General features: G+C 39.9%; 1 protein-coding gene across 12 annotated transcripts in view; it reads right to left on the reverse strand.

The window, feature by feature from the left end:
• Nucleotides 1–26,584, reverse strand: part of LOC109467408 (neuron navigator 2-like) — a 198,234-nt gene that overhangs the window by 16,236 nt on the left and 155,414 nt on the right. For 9 of the 12 annotated variants that reach the window (XM_019765359.1, XM_019765353.1, XM_019765355.1 and 6 more), the window contains 4 exons: nucleotides 26,028–26,054; nucleotides 25,162–25,236; nucleotides 2,777–2,860; nucleotides 294–375 (listed from right to left, as the gene is read on the reverse strand). In XM_019765359.1, coding sequence (XP_019620918.1) covers nucleotides 294–375; nucleotides 2,777–2,860; nucleotides 25,162–25,236; nucleotides 26,028–26,054 — 268 coding nt within the window. The remainder of the gene's footprint in view (nucleotides 1–293; nucleotides 376–2,776; nucleotides 2,861–25,161; nucleotides 25,237–26,027; nucleotides 26,055–26,584) is intronic. The other 3 variants (XM_019765356.1, XM_019765361.1, XM_019765362.1) reach the window with 1 other exon arrangement.

The raw sequence follows: 26,584 nt of genomic DNA on the forward strand, positions 1-26,584 counted from the left end.
GCAAAATGGTAAAGTAGAAGGTATGAGAAAAGGGGAAGGGCTTAGGTATGGTGACTGGCAGTAGTATGCTGAGTTGTAAGAGTTTTTTTATGACATTACAGCTTTCAATGGTAACTCCAACTTTCTTCAGCTACTAGCAGCTCCTGTTTTGTGGAATGCATGGAACTTTCTATTCCATGGCTGTTTTAGAATAAAATGCATGGAACTTTCTATTCCATATCTGTATTAGAATAGAATGCATGGAACTTTCTATTCCATGGCTATGTGAACCACACTTTTTGTGCTGTACGTACCAGGTGAGGTGTTGGACAGCTGCTGTTGACTCTGCTGTTTCAGCTGTTCAATAGTTCTTCTAAGCTCCATCAACTCTGCATCCTGAAGAACAGGGAAGGAAAGCAACATCCATGAAACTGAAAAAAGGTAGCCTAGTAGAAATTCTCAGAGCAAAACCTGTGCAGCATGATACAATTTGTAAGATTTTCATGTTTCAGTGCTCTCCGAATAGCCATCTGAAACCAAGCCAAGAACATTTAAGCTTCAATCTGCCCACATCCATTTGGTAGACCCAAGGTTAACCGTTACATCTTGGCAAATTTCTCTCCTGATCTCTAATAAGCAAGGGTTACATACCAACCAGTGATACTGATAACACAGGTCCAAAGTCAAGGCCTCGGGACCCACCCAGAAGATAGCTCTAAATTTGTTCCAGTCTTTTGGGCATCGAAGGTCGCCGTTCTAATATTCTAGGGCCAGGGAGCGCATGAGCTACAAATAGCGAAATATTTTCCCACAGCTCCGAATCATCCATCAATCAATCAAACTTAAGTGTTTGTGTCAAAATGAAATGTAAAAACAGTTATTTGTAGCAGACAGATTGACATGGGTTGTACCATTTGAAAACGGGGAAGGGGAGGTATGGAAAAGCTCTCTTCTGTTGTTTCAGGTTAATACATGTACCTCCATAATAATAATATGAAGATTTTTTTACCTCCTTCTTTAAAATTTGGAGGAAATGTATCTGAAACAAAGCTTGAATTAAAGTACATGTAGTGACTCCCCCCCTCCCCTGAGGTTACCTATGACCAAGTCCAATCTCAAGAATTAGGGAAAGAATTTATCATAGTATCAAAAATATTCCTAGGTAAATGCTTGGCAGCTATCGTAACAGCCAAAGGTTGGATTCTAGTCATAGGTCACGATTTCTATTTTGTGGCAAACATGGTGCCTTATCCCCATGACGACCTGATATTGGATTTCTCCATTGCTGTCAGAAGGACCTGTCAATCACTTACAAATGTACGTCTTTCCACTAACAGGGAGGGAGGGAGGGAGGAGGGAGGGGTGTTTCATCATTTACTGATTCAAAATTTTCTGACTACTGGGTGGCCCCTTCCACCTTAGCTTTAAACAATGCCTGCAGTTAGATGTGCAGAGGGATTAACAGGTCATTGGGTGTAATATAGCCAGCTGCTGCTGCATTGCATGCCTGCAAAGCTAGCATGTTAGTTGCTACACCAAAGGGCAGTTATACCGGCAATACAGATACAGATATCTTGAAGTTTTCAATAGAAAATTCTTGTAAGAATGATTCAAATATTTCAGAACAGTGTGTTGATGGATTTGTACAAATGCATTCCTTGGCAAGAATATTTACTACCTTGTTTCAAGCCTACAGTGCATCCAGCGAACATGATTTATGAGTACTGATATCTAAGTTTCTAACTAACATAAGGCCACAGCAAGTAAATCTTATGGATGACATCCTCCCCAGATTCCAAATCTAATGCGAGCGGGCGAAAAAAAAACAAGGAGGGCCGAAAAAAACAAGTTTCCTACAATTCAAAATTTTGACTCAGTCATTGTACAAATGGTTTTGATTCAGTAGGAACATCACATATACACAGCAAACATTGCATATCACTGCATCAAAGTAAGAAACAAAACATTAAATCAGAGCCTTTTTTGTCTCCTCTCTTAATAGTCATCTGCCATCCACCTTGCCCAGACATTTTCGGCATGTGGACCACAGTCAGAAGGCAACAAAAATTCTTGTTTTTTTCCCCAAAATCAGGCGAAAATTAATGCGCGCGCTAATGTCATCCATAAAAATTACTTGCTGTGGCCTAATTGTGAATTATGAGTCTCTAGATGTTGGAGAGAAGTCAGAAAACATTTGGGATATTACAACTCGGGAAGAGCCAATGAGTGCCAAAAACATCAGCCCATTTTAGTGGCCACATCTATCATAAGATGTAGGGCAACAGAACTTTAATGACAGGAGCTGGATTTAGAGCCGTCCATGTTTGGTGAGAGCCTTCCTGTTAGGGGACACTAACACAGTAATCTTTTGAACCTTCAGGCCATAGAAATTAAATTTCTCACTCAGGGGGCCAAAAAATTATGAAAACATAATCTTCTTCCATACTTTTATAAGGAACCTGGCATACTTTGTAAAGTTTAATGACCTAACTTGATTATTATAAATCAGTCTATCACAGAATATGCCTAGATAATACTTTATGCATATCAGTAGTCTATACAATATCTTTCTTGTAATCTTTTGGACCTTTAGGCCATAGAAATTTACTAGTAATTTCTCGCTCAGGGGGCAAAAAAATTATGAAAACATATTCTTATTCCATAATTTTATTACAAATTTGGCTCAGTAAGTCTATCATTCTATCAGCGTATGCCACGATAACACTTCTACTGGTATATCTCCTTCATGCATATCAGTAGTCTGTGCGATATCTTTCTTGTATCTTTGTTTCCGTACCTTTTGTTCAGCTGTTACAGTCAGTCCCTTCAGTCGCTCTGTCATGTTGGACAGACTCTGCTCGAAGGCCGCCACGACGTGAGCCTGCAGAAATACACGGAAAAAACATTGTCAGACCAATATGTCAATCAAAATCAATACCATCTCACTGGACAGTCATTTGACCAGTCCTATGGGGTATACGTTTCAAAAATGTCACATTTCTGGGATGGCAAGTTAATTCGAAAAAGGAGTTATCATGACATGAATTCTTTTTTTTCTCTATCTCACCCAACATTAAACAAAGCTCCACTTCAAAAAATTAATTCTTTATTAGGATAAAAATGCCAATATGAGCTACTGACTCTACACCAAAGCTTCAGTGTGATGCTAAATATGTAATGATGTTCCAAAATATATAAGCTATAAAGATACTGGGATATTTCAAGTTTTTCTTTCCAAATAGTTTCCAGCTCATATTTCTTCTCCCCTTACATGTTATGCCAAAACAAAGCTGGGTTGTACCATCCTGTTTATCTTGCATGTCTTTCCTTACCACAACATTAATTTTTGTTCTCTAAACACGTTCCTGTTGTTGCATGTACATGTACATCCATATTTTTTGGCTGGAATAAAATAATAAATTCCAAATCCGACCATCTCTGCATAAGGAAGCCCTCATAACTATCCCTTAAGGGGATTCTACCAGTCATCTTCAAAACTCAGGGGAAGGCGGTAGACAGTTCTCTTGAATGTTAAGTAGTTTCACAGCCAATTTGTGCTCCAACAAAAAATGCAAATGACGACCCACATACGTTTTGTGAATACAGAATATTTCCCAAGAAATAAGGGCAAGTTTTAGCTATCCTAAGATACCGGATATTCCCAGCACAAGGCAAACTGTTTATAAATACTGTAGAGCTAATTGTGCATGAACTGATTGAAGAGATAAACATCCCACAACTACTGCCATATCCTATTTTAGGTATGCTCTAGAAAGCTGACAGTGTGTGTTGAACGTCTTCATCAAAACAAGCTCTATCTTTAACATTATTAAAATTGGCATTTTCTGTATTACAGAAATATACAGAAGCAACAGATGAAAACCATACGTAAAATACATGGCTTCACAGCAAAACTAACTACATCTTTCAAACCAATTTCAAAGCTGCACCATATCACACATCCAATCTAAACACAAGTCTCACACTCAGACCTATTCCATATTGCAACGCAAATAAACGTCATCATTCAACCATGCAGAAGGCAAACACAGCGAGACTTGCTAATGGTATAGACTCAGCCTGCGGCTTGTGGAAAAAAGGAGCTCCCTAAAGAAAAAGGAGCTATGATACGCAAGAAAGAACCATTAGTATTACATAGATACAGGCTTGGTGACTAGATGGTAGAGATCAGTTTGAACGCTTTGTATACTCTGGCAAATCAAGACATAATGCTATTTACCACAATGATAATGTTACTAGCTGCAAATATACAATGTACAAAGGCTCTCTACAAAGGCTCAAAGGCTAAGGAAAGAAAAGCAACCTTAGCATCTTCAAGATGTCTTCTTCCCTCACAATCTGCCTGCGGCCAACTCTCGGCCTTCTCGCCGCGAGTAGCCATCTTTCCAGACAACGTTAACGTCAGGGCCCCTCAACCCCCACCAACCGCCTACCTGACTCATCGGCAAACTGACGCCTGGCAAAGTGCCAACAACCTGCAAGTTCAGCCTGCTACTACCTCCACAATCGATACATTTAATATACACTGCGGCAAAAATGCAGACAAGCACTCAAAGTATTGACTTCCGAAGCCCTTTAATTTTGCAATTGTCCCGGATTAGCATGATAAATGGTGGGACATTGCTCACGTAAATTGAACCAATACCCCACAACAGTGTTTAAACTTATCCCAGATACATGTAGTACACTGTGAACGTGCTGTGCTGTAATACCTTAGCATCCTCCAGTAGATCCTCTTCCTCGTTAAAATCAGTTAGGGGCCAGCTTTCCGCCTTTATCCTTCGCTCCTCCATCGTAGGATGTAGCCAACACCCCGTTGTACGCTACGCACTCTTCTGTGGGTTAACCAACACTACTGATGAGGCTTCAGAGACAAGACGCAATGCCTTTCCTTTCTGGTTGGCTTCTGCTTCTAAGCTGCTTCCAAGGACACCCCTCCACTATCTCCACAAATAATGAGAGCCTACAGGGAGATAGGAAGGCCCAGGAAAGGTAACCTGGCATCCCAAGAATGAGGGCTTTCCAAAGCAAAAGCACCCGACAGAGATAAAAACCACACACTCCGCTGCAAATGTCACAAAGAACTGTAAGCGGAGAAGCCCCAGAAAACTGGACTTCGAACAAGGCAGTTAAAGTGTGTGAAGTCTTTTAGAAGATGATAAGGCGAGGAGACAAGAATTTAAAGTACAGAGGCCTGTAGTTTAGTGATTGGCGACAGGGGAAGCTATCAGTGATAGAGGGTGTTACAAGCACAAATATGAACAAGAGGGCCTTTAAAGGGAAGGACCAAAATTAAAGGCAGCTAAGTTCGAGCCGAAGCTAAGTGTGTTACAGGGTTATCAATTAACATTTTTAGCACTTGTGTCTCCCATCGTAGCCCGATTAGGGCCCCTTAATTACAGTTATCTTCGAAAGGAAAGTCCATCATTAAGTTCTCACGCCGTAATCTGTTTCAGAAAAGCACACAACTAGCAGTTTTACTCAGCTATAAACCTGTGATCAGTCAACAGAAGTGTCTACACTGTTTTGTAATGTGTTACCAAATGACAGGACGGCAGGGGCTGTAAAATGGAACATAAACAAGAGCATATAGGCTCAGAGCTGGAGAATATAACAGACAGTATTCACATAGACAACAGGAAGCGATGTCATTTCTATACAGGAAATGTGGTTAAATAGTAAACAAGGGGCTCACATGATAAAGTGTGAAAGAAAGAAAAGCAAGCAAAAAAATCAACACAGAGAAAATACTAAAAGTTTTATAACAAGGTCATTATATAGAATAGTATTGAGAAGTGAGGTACAACACAATGTGACCCATAATGATAAACAGAGGACAATGTTTAGTTACAAATTAAACAAATAAAGGAAGGAATGAATAGAACCTCAGACAAAATGTAACACAGTGTTGCCAAACATTAAGTTATAGTTTGACAGTAGACTAGTAGATACTAATAAAAAGCTTTACCTTACTTAAAAATGTCCTCGTGCAAATCTTCAATAAGCAGGGAGAACAGCTCCACAGAAAATGTGAGTTTATAAAAGATGAGAGCAGAAACAAAAGTCAAAGGGAACAAACCAGACGGCACAAACCAGTCAAGAGCAAAAACGCCCCAGAACCAGACACAACAGCTCCCCAAGTGGCACTGCCATTAACGCAGAAGGACGTCGCTTTTCAAAGGAACCCCTTTTCCCACAAAAGAGCGCTGGAACACCAAGGCCATTCCAAGGGTACTTGTCCCGGCACAAGTGCGGGCTTACAGTGAGCTAATGCCGGGCGATCGTCCCAAGGATTGCCTGTTCTCCGTGACTCTGAGCGAAGTCTACGCCTTTGTGTGTCCACGAAAGTGTACAAACAGGCCCACCTCAGTGCCACCCCCCACCGGGGATTGGTGTTTGGAACAGGAGGTGCTCAGGTAAATGATTTACCTTCGACTCCTGACTGCCGGTAATGTGGTAATGCTCCACACCTTCTGACATTGAGACGCTGAGCAAACAAAACCGTCAGACGACCTCCAACACCTATGCCCACATCAAGCGCTGAAAGTCGCAGCGTAAACGATGTCATAATGCCATTTGTGCAATAATTCCTGTGACTTCCTGTTCGGAAGCTTGCATACCAGTACAAAACTGCTTCGACAAAAAACCTGTTGAATTTTGACGTAATACTATAAGTACATCCTGCAATGGTAAACTTCACAGCAGTGTTAAAGAACAGGCCCATGTACTGTCAATTTGAAAGAAAATGCGATGATCTCACACTGAAAAACTGCAGTGGAAAGCCCAAATTACACACCAATAATTTGATCACAATAAAGAGAGCTATCTTCATACCAATTACATCAGCTGACCTGTCTCACACCATTAGGTGACCTGTCAATCAATCGATGAGTCATTACAGCAGGGTTGATCCTCGGAGGTAAACAGTGACTTATGGGTGTAACAGACAAATCGAGACTAGACAGGAAATGTCGCCCTATGGCTTAATTAAGGGATGAGACAATTACCTAGCCAAGCTCTTGTTTTAATGACTGGGTTTTCTTCTCTATTCTTCTTGGTGCTCAAGTTTCAGTAGAGGAACAGTTACCACAATAGGATGTGTGATCATACCTATACCAACTGTTACAGAAGCAAGTCAACTGTGAAATTACCTAAAATCTCCCAAGACAGATGTTAAAAATTACCTTATAGGAATGTTTATAATAGCATTCTATGAGATGTTGAAGGCTACTTTTCTTGAGTCTATATATGTACTAGAAGGTTGTTTAGAAAGAAAGATATGATTTTTTATGAGTAGCTTGTCCTGTCAACTCAACACTTTAAATAAATAAGATATCTTGGTAGAGGTTACACCTGGAAGCTTATCAATAAACAAAGCATCTATGATAACCAGGTGTGCTACAATATTACCGCTTGTCAATCAAAACTGTCTAGATCTCTATTTAGGAAGTGAAGACACGTCAATCCAAAATCCTGCTTCAAATCTTCCTTTGTGTTGAGAAGCTACCTGTGTAGAAGTAATAAGCTTATTGTATCAGATGGTACAACAAGACAGGCCTGTAATATGTGCACCGAGGTGTCAGCAGTAAGCTTTGCGTTGCCAGGTTTCACCAAACGTTGTTGTCTTCGTTTCCAGGCCCCTGTAAAGTATCGGAGACTGGTTGAAACTGCTTTCTGTTTTTGCTGTAAACACCACGTTTAAATGAGACGTTGTCAACTTTGCACCTTTTCTATTGACTAACAACAATACCCAGCCCTAACCTTGTACCTTAAACAGCTACCAAGCTCTACGATTACAAACCTTACAGAGAACATTTTCACCTGTACCTGAACAGGTAACATTCCAACCCCTACTATACAAAGACATCTCCACGATACCGTCAACAGAACGTTACTAGATGACTGAAACATACAACTTTCTCATCAACCTTTTAAAGAACACAGTTAAAGGGTGCGGAGGTTTGAAAACGTCACAATTCTTTCTGACCCCAGGTGAACCCATCTAATGTTACCTGTTTAAAGGGCTGGGTGGCCAGATTTCCTTTCACCAAGGTTAGCCGAGGGAAGTACTAAATGTTCAAAAACAGGAAATCCCGCTAAAACATGTCAATACTGGGAAAATCTGAGACATTTCTTTTCTTTTTCAACAATTAACAAGTATCTATGTTGTACTTGTGTTCTGGAAAAGGTTTAACATTTATTTGAATGTTCTACTGTTCTTGGTTGCTGTAGTTGACTATCTCAAGTCGGTCAGGCAAATTTGGTGAAAACATAACCACCTTAGAACACCTTGATGGTCTGGAAATTTGTGTACTCCAGGAGACAAAAGAAACTGTCACATCTGGCTATCCGGAAATCCAACCTAATCTGTGGATAATAAGACAATAATACATGGACAAGGTGTGCTTTCCTCAGCTTAAGCTTCTAAAGTCGATATTTCACCTTTTGTTAAAATTACATTACACTTACCACTCAAGAGTACAGAAATATTGTTTGCCGTACCAATTATTTTAGCTCTATTCTTATTTCCCAAGTTGCAAGGTTAGCGGGGCGGCATTTCCCACGAGTTGAAAATTTACTGAAAAATCAATACCTTATTGGATAAGTTTCAGAATTTACAAGAGCGTGCATTTTCAACTGCATTAAGATTGCGATCAACAAATTTGATAAAGCCCTTCCAATCTTGAAGGTTCGTCTCTTCTAAATGCTATAAATGTCACACAAAATATCAACAACTGTTTGTTCTTCTGTAACCTCTTAGAAGAATGAAAATTTATGTTCCAAACAAACACAAATTATGCCCAAATATCTCTAAATTGTCCTCTTCTCAAGCAATCTTCAGCTACCTTACTGTCTTCTTGGTATTAATTGGTAAAATTTGCAGTAAAATTGAGGAAACTATTGTTTGCTACAGTTTCAGAAGAGACATATTCAGGGCAGTCATGTGAAACTGCCCTGAGGGTAACAGACTGCTGGGTTCAACACAGATCAATGGAAGGCTGTATTCATTACCCCGAGTAAAGTGGGTGGCATCGGGCAATTAACTCCCAAGCCCCTTACTGTAATAATTACACAAGATCCGTGGCTGTGTGCCATTGGGAAAGGTGAACATACATACACCCAGGTGAATACCATAATTCCCAGGTGTGTATTCTCCATGTGTGTATTCTCCTATCGATCTAAGGGGAGGAGTACACATTTCTACATGTAACTTAAATGTAACTACATGGCAGAAAACTAGCCTCTACCAGGCTTCAGGAGGTGGCTGGAAAGAGTAGAAATCGGCCAAATAGAGAGATAGCATGCTGAGGAAGTTGGTCCCCTAGAGAGTACATTTTGCCGCAAAAGCCTGGTAGAGGCTAGCAGAACACTTTATTCAAAGAGGAGGGGATTATACATGGCATTGCATGCGATGGCAGATAGGTACTCACAGGTAGTAGCACATCATTTCAGAAATGGATTTTACATCTTTGTGATATCCTTCCTTCTTTATAACAACTTCCGTCTCCTTGTTTTGCAAAAGTTGTTTTCCTACTACCTACATGTAGAAAGAGCTGACCAATGACTCGAGTCCTGGCTACGAAAGTTGTAAACACACAAAAAAGAATACCTCTCATCACCTCCCTCTTCTCATGACACAGACACTTGAGTGTCAAAGGACGGCAAAATAGTGGCAACACTTCTGAACACCATACCACTACAGTACTGTATTAACAACAGTCGTTGCACACAACAAACAATTACACCGGTGACTTTGCTTCCAAAATTACTGCAAAACCTGGAATTAGGTCATTTTCGATGAGAAGGAATCAGATTTTAATTTGGCAATGGACCACTTGCAACAATTGGAATGAACGCAGTTGCAACATTTCTGAAATAACTTGTGTCAGATCAAAGGAGGTTGCAAAAGGACTTCTTGTCTAATTGATGAGTAGGTTAAGAAGGATAAACTATCAACATTACAATCATACAATAGCTTTTGAAATATTGAAACAAGGACACCAGAAATACGATAGGCCTATATTTCTATGCTGTTGTTTCTTCAGCATGTCCATTTTGTTTTTTCACCTGAGGAAACTAGGACACCCCCTGCAGTTAATATGAGCATGCCAACAGACTACCATTCGGATTTTGAAATACTGTATTAAAAATCAGGGGGTACACCTTATGCAACACCTGACCAAAAAGAGCCTTAGCAAGCCCCCCCCCCCAATACACAAACAGGTGAACAGTAGCTACTGGCCTTCTTTGGAACATGACCCCAAGGTCATTGGTCAACAAATTGTTAGCATGCAGACACCTATTAAGGCCCCGCCCCCTCCCAGGCATTGCCTACCACTAGTTCTAGGTCATTAGTAACTTGGGCAGTAAATTGTTAACCATCAATAACCTACTAGAACGCAAAAATGACTAGGACAATATTTTTCTCTCTCCTTGTGTTCATTTGACTAGACAGTTCGTACAAAGGTAGGCAAGGGCGTTCCTAACTTCTGTTACAAACCGCCGACATATCCAAACACCGTCTGATCAGGTGCAAATTTCAAGTGCAAAGTTAAAAACACTTAACCTATTTTCCAACTGTCTTGAGCAAAGTTTGCCCAACTAAGGTCACCAATAAGGTGACAAGGTCTCTTTTGTATAGAACGTTACAGTCCATTGCAATGTCCAAATAGGTAATTATAACACCAAGGTCAGCAAATCGTTCCATTTTGAATGGCCTATTCAAGGTATTCTCTGCAGCAAGGAAAACATTTCTTTATCTAAGGTATCAACTACATTATGCTTTACAACTATTTGTGCTATTAATACCTGTGAATTCTGTGGCAACAAGGGGGTAATTTTATCAAAACTAAGTTATTGTGCATTTTTGATTAACAATTCTTCCATACTAAGCCCAACTGAATGCAAAAATAAAACAAATGTTATAGAGATTTTCTGAGTCCATCTTTGCCATGATGCATACTTTGTACTTCAGATAACTGCAAGCAACTTCTCTTTTTATTTTTGCATGGTACAAAAATAAGATAAACATCTGTAAATTGATTTGGGGAGGGGCTGTCGTTCTCACCCAATACAAACTTCTCACCCTGTTGAGGATAACAGGCAATTGTGATATTCTCACCCTTTTCAGCACAGATAGAGGACAGTTAGGCCTCGTTCATGATTGAAATGTGTTCCGGTTTGGCCACGATCCGAATCGAAACGGAATATATTTTTGGCCATTTTTGCGTCCGTGATTCAAAACTTGAACCCACACTGGAAACGGTTTCACACCTCGAATTGACTTGCATTTCATATGTATATCACAATTTCTTTGAATATTTCCTGAGAACCCGGCTCGTAAGGCGGAGAGTTTACGCCTGTCCGGGCGAGTGTTCGCTCGTTCCCGACTCATGTCCTCCCCATGGCATAGGCTGTGCCCCGGACGCATCTGGCGCAAACCCCCACGGTCCGCCGCCCCAATGCCCCCGTTGGGCTACCACTCGCCCTCACGCCCAGGGTAGGTTCTAGTACACACCATCCAGTTTCCTCTGGATCTCCTGATTTACCCAAGTCAATATCGGAATTCGAAGTCCCGTTTCCTCAGTCGACCAGTAATTAGAACTCGATGTCAAGATTGTACGATTCAAGTAGAATTTTCGGCAGTACAAGCCACTGCGCCGCAAACTATGACCGACCGTGGCCCCCACGTACCCGGGAGTACAGCGTCGAACCGGAACGATTCGCATCCGCGCGTTCATGATTACAATTCTACGAATGCGAATCGTATCGTATCGTTTCAGACCACCTCGCGAGGTGGTTCAGAATAAATCGCAACGGAACCGGTTTGGAGCGTTCATGTTCCTAAATGAATCGATTTATTTTTTTAAATCGAATTGATTCGCAACAGATATCCAATCATGAACGGAGCCTTAGCACCTAGAAATACTGTAAACTGACACCCCGAAAGTTGGCAAAACATTTTTTACAAGGCAGGAAGAAATTCATAGATAAAGAAGGAATTTCAACACTTTCCTTGTAAATGTATACATATACTTTTTGAGTTTGCCACATATGAAAACGAATTACATGTATTACTTATGACACTCCCAGTCAAGCTTTCTTTAATTTTTTTAGTAAAAATTTGTATTCCCAGCTGTTATTTGTACTGCTGTATCTATTCTCCGGTGCCTACCCTGGTCTCATAATTTGCTTGTGCCTTGACAGTAACAATGACAAATCGGTACACTTTTCCTGAGTGCTTTTACGGCTAAAAACCTATAATTGCTAGAGGTAAGTTTATCAGACACATTTACAAAGACAGAATGAAATTATGGCCCCTATTCTATGCAGATTGTCTCCAAATATGCTGCAGCTGTTCAAATTTATAAATGCTGCATCACTAAAATTAATCTCCAAGCAGATATGCGAACTGAGCTCATTTCTTTACATCTTTTGCCACCTTGAAGGTTAAGGTTGCAAATCCAATACCTTTAACACAAGTACCTTGTAATGTAGTTTACAATGTTATACACTAAAATGTTTTTCTCACCAGTAAAATAAAGCAATCAGTCATCCCTATAAGTAATTACCATGGGCCTTTACATACAGAGAACTTGGATTTCTAGCAATGTGTATCTAATTTTGATGAACTTTGATCGTGTGAACAATAGAGTACAGTCTAAAGGATAACTTTGGAGTAGTTTTGCCCAATTTTCCCCTAATTGCAAGCCTTAGCTTTGCAAACATGTTACAAGACACTGTCAACGGTTGAATAATTTTCCACACCTCGCTATCAGTTGGTCTAATTTGTAAGAAAATCACGTCAGATAATATTGCATCTTCAAAAGAGGGAGAGAATTTTGATACAGCTTATCTTTGCCGAAGCTTCGGTTAATTGTTTGCCGAGGTGTGTTTGGGCTTGCTTTTAACAAACTCTTGCCTTGATATGAGATTGTGGTGATACAAACGGTTACTGAGTATATAAACCTGTTGAAGTCTTGCAGTTCGTTGCTGTAGGTGTGTGTGCAACAGCTGAAGCGTTTATGTGGTGTTTTCAGTAATTTTCTACCAGGTAACCTGATGACACGTATATCTGTTGCTCACCTGTCCCCGTCTAATTATCAACACCTGACTCGTGGCAGAGTCCTGGGCTTTACCTGTGGTTTATCCAGCACGATTGTCTGGGACACAAGATTTACAAAGCCTCATTAAAACAGCTGAAAAACACTCCATACACCAAGCAGACTTAGCGACGACAGGACACACAAAAACGGCAAACAAAGGACGACACAAAACCTTTACAGCAGACGAACAATCTTACCCTCATTGTGGACACCCTGTTTGTTTTGAAAATAATACGGAGCCCAGGGTAAAAACATGGCACCATTTTCAGAGCACCACTTCACCTGGCTCACTGCTATTTCCTATTGTTGCTTGTTGGAACATGGTATTACAGGCAATGTACAAAAAAAGGTCAGCGATTCAGAGAAACAATTTTTACCTCGTACGGGAAGGGACACGAGCGACGTTTCAGCACGCTTTCCCTGTCCATGCCTTCTGCTAACAGGTCTTTCTCCATGTCCGTCTACAACTTGTGTCCGTGAGCGCTCACGCGTACCGGGGTTGCTTAGGCAATGCTCGCCCGGCCGGCAGATATGTAGGCAGGCGTTGACTGATGAACGAATGAGAGACCCTTGAAAGGTACTCAGGAACGGGAGGGAAACCAGGCAGTACAGGAAGCCTTTGTACCCAAGTACTGAGGTGAATAAACATTGCAAGGGGTACCCGCTTTGCATAATCAAATGGTGGACATTTGCATTTGTATACGTGGGGGAGGGAGGGGCATGCGTGGTATATTTGCAATGCATTTAATCAAAGGTACAATGTACCAAACGTAATTAATTCTGTCATCTGCAAGAATGGGGAAAAAGTATTGACAGCACTACACACGGGATATTAGAAACGTGAGTTTACCTCTGTTGCTATTTGCGTAACCGTTTCAACACCCCCCAAACAATGGAACAGCCCATCTGTATGCCTGCCAAATGTTTGGCTCATGAAAAAGTCTTCAAGTCATCGTGAATCACAATGGGTGTGAAAACAATAGGGCGGCATGGGGGCAAGCTGTTACATCATGCCTAATTATGCGGGGCATTGCAGTGCCACTAATTTTAGCCCAGCAACAATTTTTGTATCCTTTATCTTGCTGGTAGCTAACTACATGTAGCTACAAAGGCTGCAAATGTAACTACAAAGGCCAGTTTCCCAGATCAAGGAAGTTTAAAGATTGTTTAAAGATTTAAACCTCCGTGCACAGAATAAGACGTTGAAAAGACATTGGAAATGTTCTAAAAGCATATGAAAGTTTTCCTCTTATAAAACAGAGCTAACATAAAAGCACCCTACAGCATAGCCTTGGTGTACCATTAGGTCCATTCCATTTCTCTCTCATATCTAATCCTAGCAAGGACTTCAATACAACGTCCACGATCCTAGGAATACCATTTTACTTTGCATAATCTCACATCCAAGGAACAGCAGCAGAACAACTCCAGCCTTATCTCCAGGTGGCCTGTCCGGTAAATCCCGAAACAGATGACCGGTTCCTACAGGTGTAATGTTGCTGCCATAAGCCCAGGCATTTGCCTGGTCCATAGGGTGACATTCAATCCACTTAGCCGACAATATCAGGCAAACGCGGATCAATACGCAAACCCACAGGAACGCCCGGAACTCCCAAGGACCCCACTTGATACGGCGGTCGGAATTGTAGATTCCTGTGGCCTAACTATATGTGGAATATTGTTGAGATGAACCTTACAGTTGGTTAAGTTCTAGCAGTACTGTGAAAGATGTCTTTAGATGTCTTTTTTTAGAACTTAAGAACTTTATTTACTACAAACAATATCGCAGGAGTGCATCCTGAATTGCATTGTAGTTTACAATATGTAAAGCTGTCTACAAAATTTGATCCTTTTAGTCGTCGTATTGATAAATTTCATGATTACTGAGAAAATTGGGATGTCCTTTATTATGTCAACTTCAAGAGCAGTTGTTCACTGTTCCACAAGTTCTAAGGACAAGTCTTTGGATGGAGATTTTTTGTAAATCTGCCAAGTTTTCAACAAGTTCCCATGAAAGTGTGCCAACCAAACAATGCCTAACTTTCAAAAAAAAAGGAAGCAGAAAAGCTACCTGGAACAAAGAGTAACTGTTCAACATGAGTCTCTAGTATCAACCCAAAAGCTGCTGACTTGGGAAAATGTCACTGTAATCCTTACTCAGGTCACACCACCATGACCATGGTATGTGCAGAACTTATACTACCTTACACAGAAGGAAATCCCTTAGGTGTACAATTCTTCCTTTGTTATTGCTAGAAACACCTCTGTGAAAAAACTACTTCCTGACAAGCCTACAGACAGAAGGTTCTGCTTTGTTTTCACACAATTCCTTCAAGACTTTTCCTCGCTTCGAAGTCAGATTCAAAATTGTTTTGTATACTATGATGTGATGGTTGAGAAATTCTTGAAAGCACAAGGAAAAATTGTCCTTTACTTTAGAGAATCAAAAACTTGGCGCATTCATCTACTACAAACAGGTGTTGCCAGTCAAAGCTGTGAACCACTCCAAGAAAAACAAGATCTCTGTATGTTCTGGCAGTTTAACATTGCATCAAATTTTTATTTCATCAGAAGAATAACATTGAAAGATCCTTTGGGTTTCAGATACTGGTTTGATGGAGAAAATGACTGTTATATTTGCAATGCCTTTGGTTGATTATGATGCTTATGTCTAACTCTTCTAGTGGACAAATGTCAGAAATAAATATGGAGTATGATGTCAGAGTATGATGTCAAATCAGCTGTTGCTTAGAATGTACATGTCATGTCTTTTCCCTCTAAAGACTCTGAAGAATTTGGCATAACAAAATGTCCAAAAAACCTTTTCCCTTCCAGTTCTGAGAAAACCTCGGCCAACGTTTTCATGCAAATATGGATAACACTATAAACAGACAGCTTTGTCAGTCAGGAATGTCACTTACAGATTGGCAATGGCATAATTTAGATAACTTATCTCATATGTTAGGGATTCTTAATATTAATTATAGGCTAACAGATCTCTATGTAAGTCTCTTTATAATCCAAATATACATTTGATAAACAATACCTTCTGTTATGCATATTCATACCATTATATGTGATCCAAAATGGCAAGACAAGATGGCTGAACAAGATGGCAGATTGTAGTATAATACTGTATCAATAATCTATCACAATACATGTTACACTTTCTTACCAAACTGCAGTACATGCATCATTATTGTCACCCCCCTCCCACCCCTACAATAATCTAGGGACGTTCCCTGACTAAAATGCTAACCTGTCAAAGGAGTAACATAACAGCAAATCAATGAGCATCCCTGGCGAGAAAATAGTATTGTAAATGGATTAGTTCTAACAAGGTGGGAAACATGTCCGGATGAAATATCAATCAGGGTATCATGAAATGAGATTACCGTTAACTGCCTTTCATTCTATTGCAATTGATGGGGAAGCAAATTGCATGGCTCATGGCATGACACCTTGTAATAAATTTTTCCCGGTGTGGCAAATGGAGAAAAATGTCGCTAATGGTACGCACTTTCATGAGCAATTTCACCGAAACTGTTTTCACGCATTAAAAACTACCAGTGCCTGCTGTGTGAACTGCCTAGTATACTGTAATTTATTTTACCTTCATGGTAGCAAAATTTCATGGTCTGTGGAAAAATGTAACGTTACTTCTTCACTGAACCAAGTGGCATGAGATGGAGAGGGCCTTGTGCAAAAGACAAATGATAAATTTTGATAACGGTAATGATAAGTTCATGGTACAAAAGGGACAGCGTAACTGTGAACATAGATGTACCGTGAAAAACTCAAGAATTACAGTATTTCCTCATGAGATAAGGAATAAAATTTATGACCTCCTGAAAGGATAAAGAATAAAGGAGCAAGAATAATTGATCACATGGGACACCACATGCCAGAAAGCTCCACAGGTAATTGGGACAGAATAGGTTAAACTCAAAACAAATTCTAACAGGATTGAGAGCACAGCAGTAGCTTTTTTGTAAAACTCAACAAACTGTGAAGGTCACCTTCAACTGTATCCATATATTTCCTCTAGGTGAAGTTTCTTGATTTACCAAGTTCTCTTTTGATTTCAAGTTAGAAAAAAAACACTTTTTGATCCTTTTTGGTAAAAAGTAGTAAGGAGATCTTTGAGCATAATGTACTTTGAAATATTGAGCAATCATGTAAAAATTGAAACTCATCACTTTAACAGACTGATATAACAACAAGTATATGTTTGGTTGAATGTTGATTTTTTTTTTTCTAGCAAAACTCTACAACAAGAGTCTTTGTAACTGTGCAAAGTCAGATGTCAAAACTGTGACCTTTTCCATCAAATCTAATCCTTCGCCTAATATCCGATGGACCAATTTCCAGTAATAAATCCTTCCTGAATCCACCATGTCCAAATCAAACACACACTAAATCAGAGAAAATCCCCGTCGATCTGAAATTCATACCTCCAAAATCTCTTCCATATTGAATTTGCCTGAAGCGAAGGTAAACAGAGCTCGGCTTTTGGTGCAAACAAATTACAGGATTCTGTGGGACAAAAGACGTGTGCAGCTAATCTTTGTGAATACAAATACATGTAGATCATTGACTGGCATAGATTTATGTGCATTCTCCAGGATGTAGCTTTTGTCAAACAATTACTCAAACTGAAACTTAGGCACGTTACATTTCACAGTCAAAAAAGAGATTCTTTTGAATAAAAACAATTACAATTACAGTACCACAAGTATTGCAAACAAATCTGACTCAATATTAATATTCAGACTTACTTTAGGTTTGCCATTTTTAAAGATGACTGATAATAAACAGAAAGACAAAGTGACCTCCAACCTCAGTGAACAGCACCTGACTTGCTGCAGTACTGTTGGATTATCAGTAGGAGGAGCTATTGCAACCACCTTGGCTGTACAGTTCTTGACACAATGAAGTTTACATATACTGCTTTGGGCTACGTTCTCACCAGCATGAAATTCCCCTGGAATTCTCTCATTCCAGCTGGTAAAATTCCAGTGGGAACATGCGGAATTCATGCCGCTGGCAAAGAAATTGTTGGCATTGACTTCAAATTGACTGGAATAAATCTAAACAGGCAATAGGGAATACGTCGTTATCATCAGAAAATCTTGCTGTTTTGCACTGGAACAAAAGAAACCCATACCATCCCTTCAGTCTTCAAGACTTCTTCATTAAGCAATTTGCAGGGCTCCATGTTTGCAAATCCCCCAGTAATGCTGCATTATGGCTGTCCAATCTAACAAATTAGCAGAAAGCTGCACACAGGGAACTGCTAAAGCGACTTGATTAGGACTGATTTTACCCTGCAAATCTCCCAGATTTCCTGTGCCGGACACTAAAAATAACCGTTACATCTCATCAGAACAGAAGACTGGCCTCCGTAGCCTGGAATCCAGCCTTGATTTAACTCCAGTCTGTTAGCCTTACCCACTAGTGACTGTTGGAGCCAACTAGCCTGAGATAGGGCTGGGTACCAGGCTATACATGTAGCTTCCATAGCTGTATCATATCACAAAGCTATGCCACCTACGAAGTTTCATGATAGAATGATTGATAAAATATGATTTTTTTTTTTTACAAAAATAAAATAAAAAAATTATCTCGATTTCTACCAGAGACAAGAAGTTAGAAAAGTCTATTCATAATTTTTCTTAGTTCAACCTTTTCACAGATGACAGCGATTCACGTATTTCCAGCATGTTTAGCAGGCATGCTGAAGTGACTTTGTGTCAGCGCTGAGTGAATAGATCCACCAGACCAAGTACTTCCTGATGAACTCCTTAAAACGCCTCTTTAAGTTTACCCTTCAGGTGGGAGAAGAAGAATTCTTGGAGTCACGACCTCCACAGTTGTGTCAACATCACGGCTGGAGGCACAAACTCTAGACAACCATGCTTCCAAACTCTTTAGCTACATCTTCCATTACAAATATCTGCATGTCTCTGTAAACCAGTCCAGGAATAAATCACCTATCATTGCATATTTTCCAAAATACTAGTCTGGGGTTATAGAAGTTCAAAGTCAAGGGGTCATAGCCAGACATGGCCTCAAGAACAAAGGTCAGGGGTCAACTATGTCTTAAGGGCATGGAGGAAGCACCTGTTTTTTCTCGACTGTCTTCAAGTAAAGGGGGTCAAATACAAAGTCTTCTTAAAACGCTGTTTGTTTTATACATTTGTATCATATGCCAATAGCATGATAGTAAAATGAATGCTACAACGTATAGTTTCAAGTCTTAACAGTATGTAACATTATTGTGTTATCGTGTACAAGATCTCAAGGATGCACAAATTAGCAAAAGTTTACAAAACACAAGAGATGAACCAAAGAGAATTGTGGGGTCGTGGGAAACAGTCGAATCAACCTTTTTCTCAGGAAAATCATTCTTGGAATTTTTTTTTTCTGTCAAACTCAAAGTGTCCTTCTTTTAACTTCCTACACAATTTGTTTTCATCATCCTCCCATTTGCTACTACCACATCATTTCCATTTCCACACATTTCCAGCAATCCACTATGAACAAATTAAAGGGTAGACAACAAATCAGACAAATAGAACGGTCTTCATAACCTCAGGCGCCGATAGCTTCACTCATATTGATTATTCTCCCCAGCCAGACTGGCTTCTGAGACACAACATTTCCAACCATTTATCTCACACAGACAACAAAGCATCTCCACTCTCTTGCCCATTTTCCAAATTGCTGAGGTCAGCATTCCAAAGGCAGAAAACCCAATTCATCCTCTGAAACCCTATAATGATAGATACGGCATTGAGCAGCCTCAACTTTGGGAGCAATTTCCTTTTGAGAAATTTTCCAGAAATGTGTCTTGACTTGAGGAGCAGCATCTGACCAGCCGCCCTGCTGTCTCTATGAGTCCATCTCACACTCAGACACAATGTCTCTCCCCACTACTCACTGGAACGGCGGGGGTGTTATTACCAGTACTGCCCTCAGGCAGGTGAAGATAGCCCTTTCCAAACCACCAGGAAAATGGAGCAAATAAGTGTCTTTACCGTTCAAAGTTATCGGGCTGTATGCAAGACTGAACAATTCTGGAAGTTTTCGTGGCAAACTGCAAATTGTCTGTATGCACAATGTCAAAGTAAGGCACCATGAATGAGTGTGTGGATATGCCATTTTACATCTTGAATCCTCTGTGAACCTGGATTTTCTCTTTGCTAGATTTTGCAGCATTCAACTTATCCGAATTGTAATACAATACAAAGAACTGAATGCCAGGTAAACGATTAGAAAATTAAAATGTATTTCGTACAAACAAAATTTATTCAATGTGTATGCAGACATCAAAAGCATTCTATCTTACATAATACGGTATCCCTAATGTTCCTGTATCCAATATTTTGCCAGTTTTGGAAAATTGATTTTTGATCTATGATTCATCTTGCTCTTCAGACTCACTGTCTCACTGTGCTCAGACAGCTAAATGACTTTCTGAAAGCCAGCATCCCCTAGTTACAGAGTACACTTTACTGCTAATTCTGGTCATTCTTCACTGACCACACAAAGTTCTCCTGGAGATACCCGTAGGTACAAATGTAGAAAATCTATCAACAGCTTTTAATCCACAGTAAAACATACGTGAGATACGTGAGATTTTGCACCTGCAATTCTCCTCACTCCAGTAATCAAATCTGAGTCTTCTCTGAGTTCTCAATTAAAGAATGCTTCCACCTTCCTTCCTTTAGTGACAGACAGTATCAAACACTGATTATACAAAGAAACTGAAGACTTCCAATAATGAAAAGGGCAAGTTTTCTTCAGTTTAAATTTGCACAAATCTGTTACTGATTCCTTGCTAGCAACATCTGTATCAGCAACCATTTATCAAGCCATCCAATTCAAGTTCAAGGGCTTAAGAAGCAGAAATCTGATCCATGTGTTACATATAAGATATCTTTTTGACCTTGATAATGTTAAGACAAAGCTGTTTTGTATGAAGTGCACCAAAGATACCCCTGGTAGAAAAGTAGTCAAAACAAGCCAATTCAAAGTTGTTGTCTTTGGAAATTTTCCATGTCTGTAAAAGAAATCTGCATGAATTTCTTGCAAATTTCTTTCTTGTGGCACACACGTGTGAGTGTTTTGATATCTTATAGTTTTACTTGGCAATGCAATGGCATATTTTCCGCGGAAAGGTGACTTGGTATGAACATTTTTTCACACCACAAAATTTTCTTTCGTGGATGAATTCAATTCAATTTCCTATTGTGCCAAGGTTGATCTTTCAACACTCTCCTATTAGAAACAATGTTGAAAAAAGCCATCACCTAAAAATGTCACCAATTTCGCAGCTCTTATTAAGCCAGAAACAGGAACCTTGATATATCATAGTACTCCTGGTAAAAATACAGTAATCCTTGGTACATGTATATTTAAAACATTAGCAGTAACTTCTCCAAGCATGCATTTCTGACAAATCTGTGGCAGGCTACCTCAGAAAAAAGCACTGCACATCTCACTTACCACCATTTGTGGGTCCCTCCTTGTAAGAAGTTCTTGTACGTGTGAGTTTCCTTCCGCCATCGTCAAACCAGGATGTTACCAACTCAAGTCTAACAGACAATTCCACTACAGCGACTCAAAGTATCCACCCAACAGAGATTTTCAAATCAAACCAAATCCAAAACCTTTTGTGGTAAAACGATAGCTACATGTATCTCGGGTGGTCACACATCTATGCAGAAAGCTACAGACAAGACAGGGGCAATTTTCTAACTGACATCACTGAATAATAGATAGAGTAATATCCCACACTACCTGGATAGAGCTCTTCCACTGGTCACGGAGGTAGATAAAGGACTTAGGGACCGCAAGAGACCAATGAAAGACTGCCATCCTCGATAATATGCAAATGAGGTGGCCTAACCAATCTTGCCAAATTGTCATAACTGATGAAATGAATCCAGGAGACGGCAAACTAATGAAGTTTTCCTACGTCATTCTCGACATCATGTTCATTATAAATCTTGTTAGTACAGCACAAGATGTAATAAATCGATTTCGCTGGATCGGAGCCCGTACAAAATTGCAACGTAAGTGGATTTTCCACGAAACCCTCTCAACAGAAGATTTTCAAAACACGATCCTCAAATAGCTCGAACGAAATCAAATTGGGGAGAAATTCTGACACTTGCAGATCCAAGATTTGATTTAGAAGAATTCCTGAGATTAAACACCCAACTGGTGACACCTTTTCTTGGAACAAAAATGGACGACCAATCTTTAGGGACTGAAGCAATCTCGGAGAGTGCATCCAGCAATTCAATTAGAAGCAAAAGTCACTAAATCAGTCAGGAGGAGAGCTACAAGGGCAATTCCCCAGCCAGTGAAGTATTCCCAGTACATTCATCTAAGCTCTACTAACTCCAATTAGCAGCTACGAGACTGCAAATGGGAACATTTATCTGGCTCTTGATGTGGGAAAGAGCAACATGAAGGAACATTACAGAAGCAAAAAGCTGGGAAACCAATTACATCACTTGTGTCATTAGGCAAAGACAAGGGGACAACCGCGACCTTGGAGTGGCTGCTGTGATTTTCCACGCAATTAAATCCTGACAAACGACACGATTAATCAACCAACCAAACAGACCCCAGATTTTTAGACCCGATTTACACACTCAAAAACTGCGATCATCAAATTTTTAGTGCATAAAAATAAATCAGTCTGCTTTGAAGTACATACAGACAGACAAGGACCTTGATGGCTGGTTGGAAATTTGACGTACATGTACAGGTCTTTGCCTGCATCTACACCGAGTCTTAGTATGCATCTAGTTACAGCTGCCAATATGTTCACTTTGTAGACAATATAAAAACTTTGTGCTGTTGCAGGTATGTTTGCGACTTTAGTAAACGTAATTCTAAAGTCTAAGTCTTTTCTCATTGTTTCCTTCACTTTTGCACACATAAAAGGAAAAACAAGGAAGTCTAAACAGTAAAGTTTCCAGTGATATACACACAAAACATCCCTAATGGCCCTGTCAATCCACAGCACGCTGACAAGTCATACACACACGCTGAGACAATTCAATTAAAAATGGCAACCCTTGCCCTCACACGACCCCGAGACCTTACAACTTGGTTTATAAGATTTACTCCTTGAAGAGGCAAGTCTTCTGGGTCTGACAGGTGCGAGGCTGGGGTGGGAGAGTTTGGATTAAAAGCTTTTGTGGAAGAGATTTCCCACGTCTGTTTTAAAGCTACCTGAAAGGCAAGGTCACCCTATATAACCTGAAATGGCTTAGCAACAAACAGATGGATATAAACAATTTGTCTTAGCTCCTCTACACACAGACAAAAGTGAACTTTGTGCAGAGTTAACTGAAAAGAATAGCAAATCCTTCAATGTAAAAAAAAGCAACAATTTGCTAAAAGTTTATTGCCAATGTCATAAAAAAGAGGAGTAAGAAAGCTAGGTTGGTGGTAAAGCTAGAAAGTTTTCGCCCCCCCCCCTCCCCCAAATTAGAACTTAGTCATGAAACCTTTTTAATTTTTGACCTTGGCTGATTCAAACACTGCCCTTGACTAGAAAATTGCCAATTTGTCACACTTTCCTTTTTGGCCTTGCCATACTTATAGAGACAGCGTAGTAAATAAAAGGCATACAACCTCAACCTCAAAGCATGTCATTCGACATGCAATTCAATCAAAAGTCCATCCCACAGACACTAATGCAATCAATGGAGAATAATAACTCCTGATGAATGAAAACTGCTTCCGTGACCTTCCCTTCAAATATCAGTAAGGAAACGTTATGATGTACTGCTTGTATTACCAGCTATGCAGGATTCAATTTGGCACTAATCCATCGTTTCATTTCCACATCCAATGTCATTTTCACTGGTCACCAGGTCCTGAGTTCGCATGATGACATATGGCTCTACAGCGTGCAGTATGTCAGACTTTGCTGCAAGTGTTCCATGACGGTCGAAAGTTTCCCAACACTGAGATAATTCTGAACTTTGAAAAGACGTTTGCAGCAAACAGATTGTTATAATGCCATCTATCATTCATAGCACAAAGTGCCACAATAGACAACCTATTGTATTCACTTCAACCAGACACATCCTAACAGTTTCCGATTACTTTCAGAGCCACATAGACCGAAAACAATGCTTACAGGTATGATGTTGCCTTGCTGCATTGTAACAAGTCTTTCTTTAACATGCATGAATCTTTTATGTTTGACTGTATCGATATCCTCAATCAGGATACGTAAACAGTATTACAGACAAAATCTTACTCGGTTAATGGCAGATACCATATGGAGCCGGAAGTTATCATCAATATTATAGTTTATCCTCAATATAAGAGTCCAGTAAACAAGGGCCCATTACTCTAATTTTCCTCTATTAGTCTAGGAAAGCAATTATGATGTAGACTCCGCTATTTCCACATCAACCTCTCCATTGCTATGCAACAAACACTTCAATGGCTTCCTTAATAAGCCATACAGAAGAGGTGGGATGATTTGGGAAGAGGGCATCAGGCTCGGAGACATCATTCTGCGAGGCAGCCAGACTGGCGTCTGCAAACGGATGCCTTCTGAAGCGTTCTGATGAAATGTGGAGACTCATAATCCATGGCTTGTGGCTACGTGAGTGCCATTTGGCCCAGGTCACGTACAGGTCATACCCTGTCTCTTATAAAACAGACTCACCCATTCATACATAAGACACTACAGGGTTTCGACAAGTCATGTTTTCTGTGTGAGACTAGGTTGCCTGGTATGAAAGTTATAATTTTGTTGTGACCTTTTAAAACTTTACAGTGGCCCAGCTTACGGCTTTTGAAATACACTGTATGATCCTGCCTCAACCAGCATGTGAGCAATACTTTTACAGGTGGCCTGGCTTACAGCTTGCCTTCTAAAATAAACAGCTGGTGTTGATGGCAACCTGAAATATTGACAGGCAACCTAGCTTTGGTTTAGGTTGTCCAGTGGGCAACCTGAGTGAAAAACTATCTCGAAACCCTGCACTAGTTCTAAAATGAACTGACTTACATTAGTGGTGAGCTGGGTGGACAGAGTGGCAACCTTCTCCTGAGACTGGTCCAGTTCTCGTCTCAGCTTCCGGATCTGTGGCAAACGAAAGGACGTTCCTCACATGTTAGATAAACTACAGACTACACAAGACATGCAGGATGGTACATAGATACTCACTTCATCTGGAACTTTTGCTGAAAAGTTTTGGAGGTTGAGGGATCTGAGTTTTAGGAACTTTAAAGTATTTTATCTTGACATGTTCTAATGGAAAACTTCTTTCAGCATTGTGAAACCTGCTAAAATTGGCAAAAAGAACATGTTCAACCATTGAAGGTATACAACAAAGTTTCATTCAGTGACTTTCAATACCTGTACATTAGACATTAACCTTCTTCATGCTGTACACCATCTTTTTAGCAAACTTGAGCATGGAGAAGGTTAAATGATAACAAACACGTTCTTCACATAATCACAAATGAATCTACAATAACAGACAATATGTATCCATGGAAATTGTTGCAAGTTTTATAGTGGTTAAAAACACAAAATGAAGTGTGTAACGTTATTAGCATCATGAGCATATGTAGCAGGTTGCTATGTGGTCATCTAGTCAAATAAAGAGGCATGTTGCAAAAGCCGTTATTAGTAGCATCAAAATGCAAAAAGCAGGCAGCAACAAAAGAAGTGCACCCCACCAGCAAAACCTACGTCTAGTCATTATTTTGGTAGACGTTTTAAAACCTGGGATATACAAAAATGAGGAGGTAAAACGACGGCCTTCCACCAGCGATCCAGTGCAAAAGAAAAACTGCAAGTTATTAATCATTATTGTTATTAATTCTGGTAAATAATTGGACATGCTGAGGCAAGGTGAAGTTCTTTACCATGTAGGGGCCTCTTACAGTCTGAATCTGAAAATACAACCAGCAACAATTGGAATTAGGGACTCCATTGGCCAATCACCTTTCAATCAAATGTCATATACAACAGGTGGATCATGAACTTCACCTGTCAATCACTGGCTAGCTGGGATGTGATTGGTTCATTAGATTTAGGCCTTTCAATTGTATATCAAACATTATACATTACTGTAAGGGCGTGATCTGTCAATCATTGGTCACCTGGTTTGTGATTGGTTGATGCGGACACCTGTAGAGCATACTTTATTTTCAAGATGGAGCATGACAATCTCACCGTTCCTATTTTTAGACCAATGGCTTCACCTTTTAAAGATTGCCTCAGCAAAAATGTGACAACATTTCACTTATTATTTCATGTACAGTATGAAAGAAAAGTCATATACACATGAAGAAGTCTGACATTATTTCTGATGGGTACACCGTTATGAACATATGGTGAAAAAGCATTTTGTTAATTTTTCATCAGACTTGCACTGCTGATTCTACATGTAAAAGCCTCTACAAAAGACTGACATTGCTTC

Source organism: Branchiostoma belcheri, unplaced genomic scaffold (genome assembly GCF_001625305.1).
Source record: "Branchiostoma belcheri isolate BF01 breed outbred unplaced genomic scaffold, Haploidv18h27 scaffold18, whole genome shotgun sequence".
Lineage (NCBI taxonomy): Eukaryota > Metazoa > Chordata > Leptocardii > Amphioxiformes > Branchiostomatidae > Branchiostoma > Branchiostoma belcheri.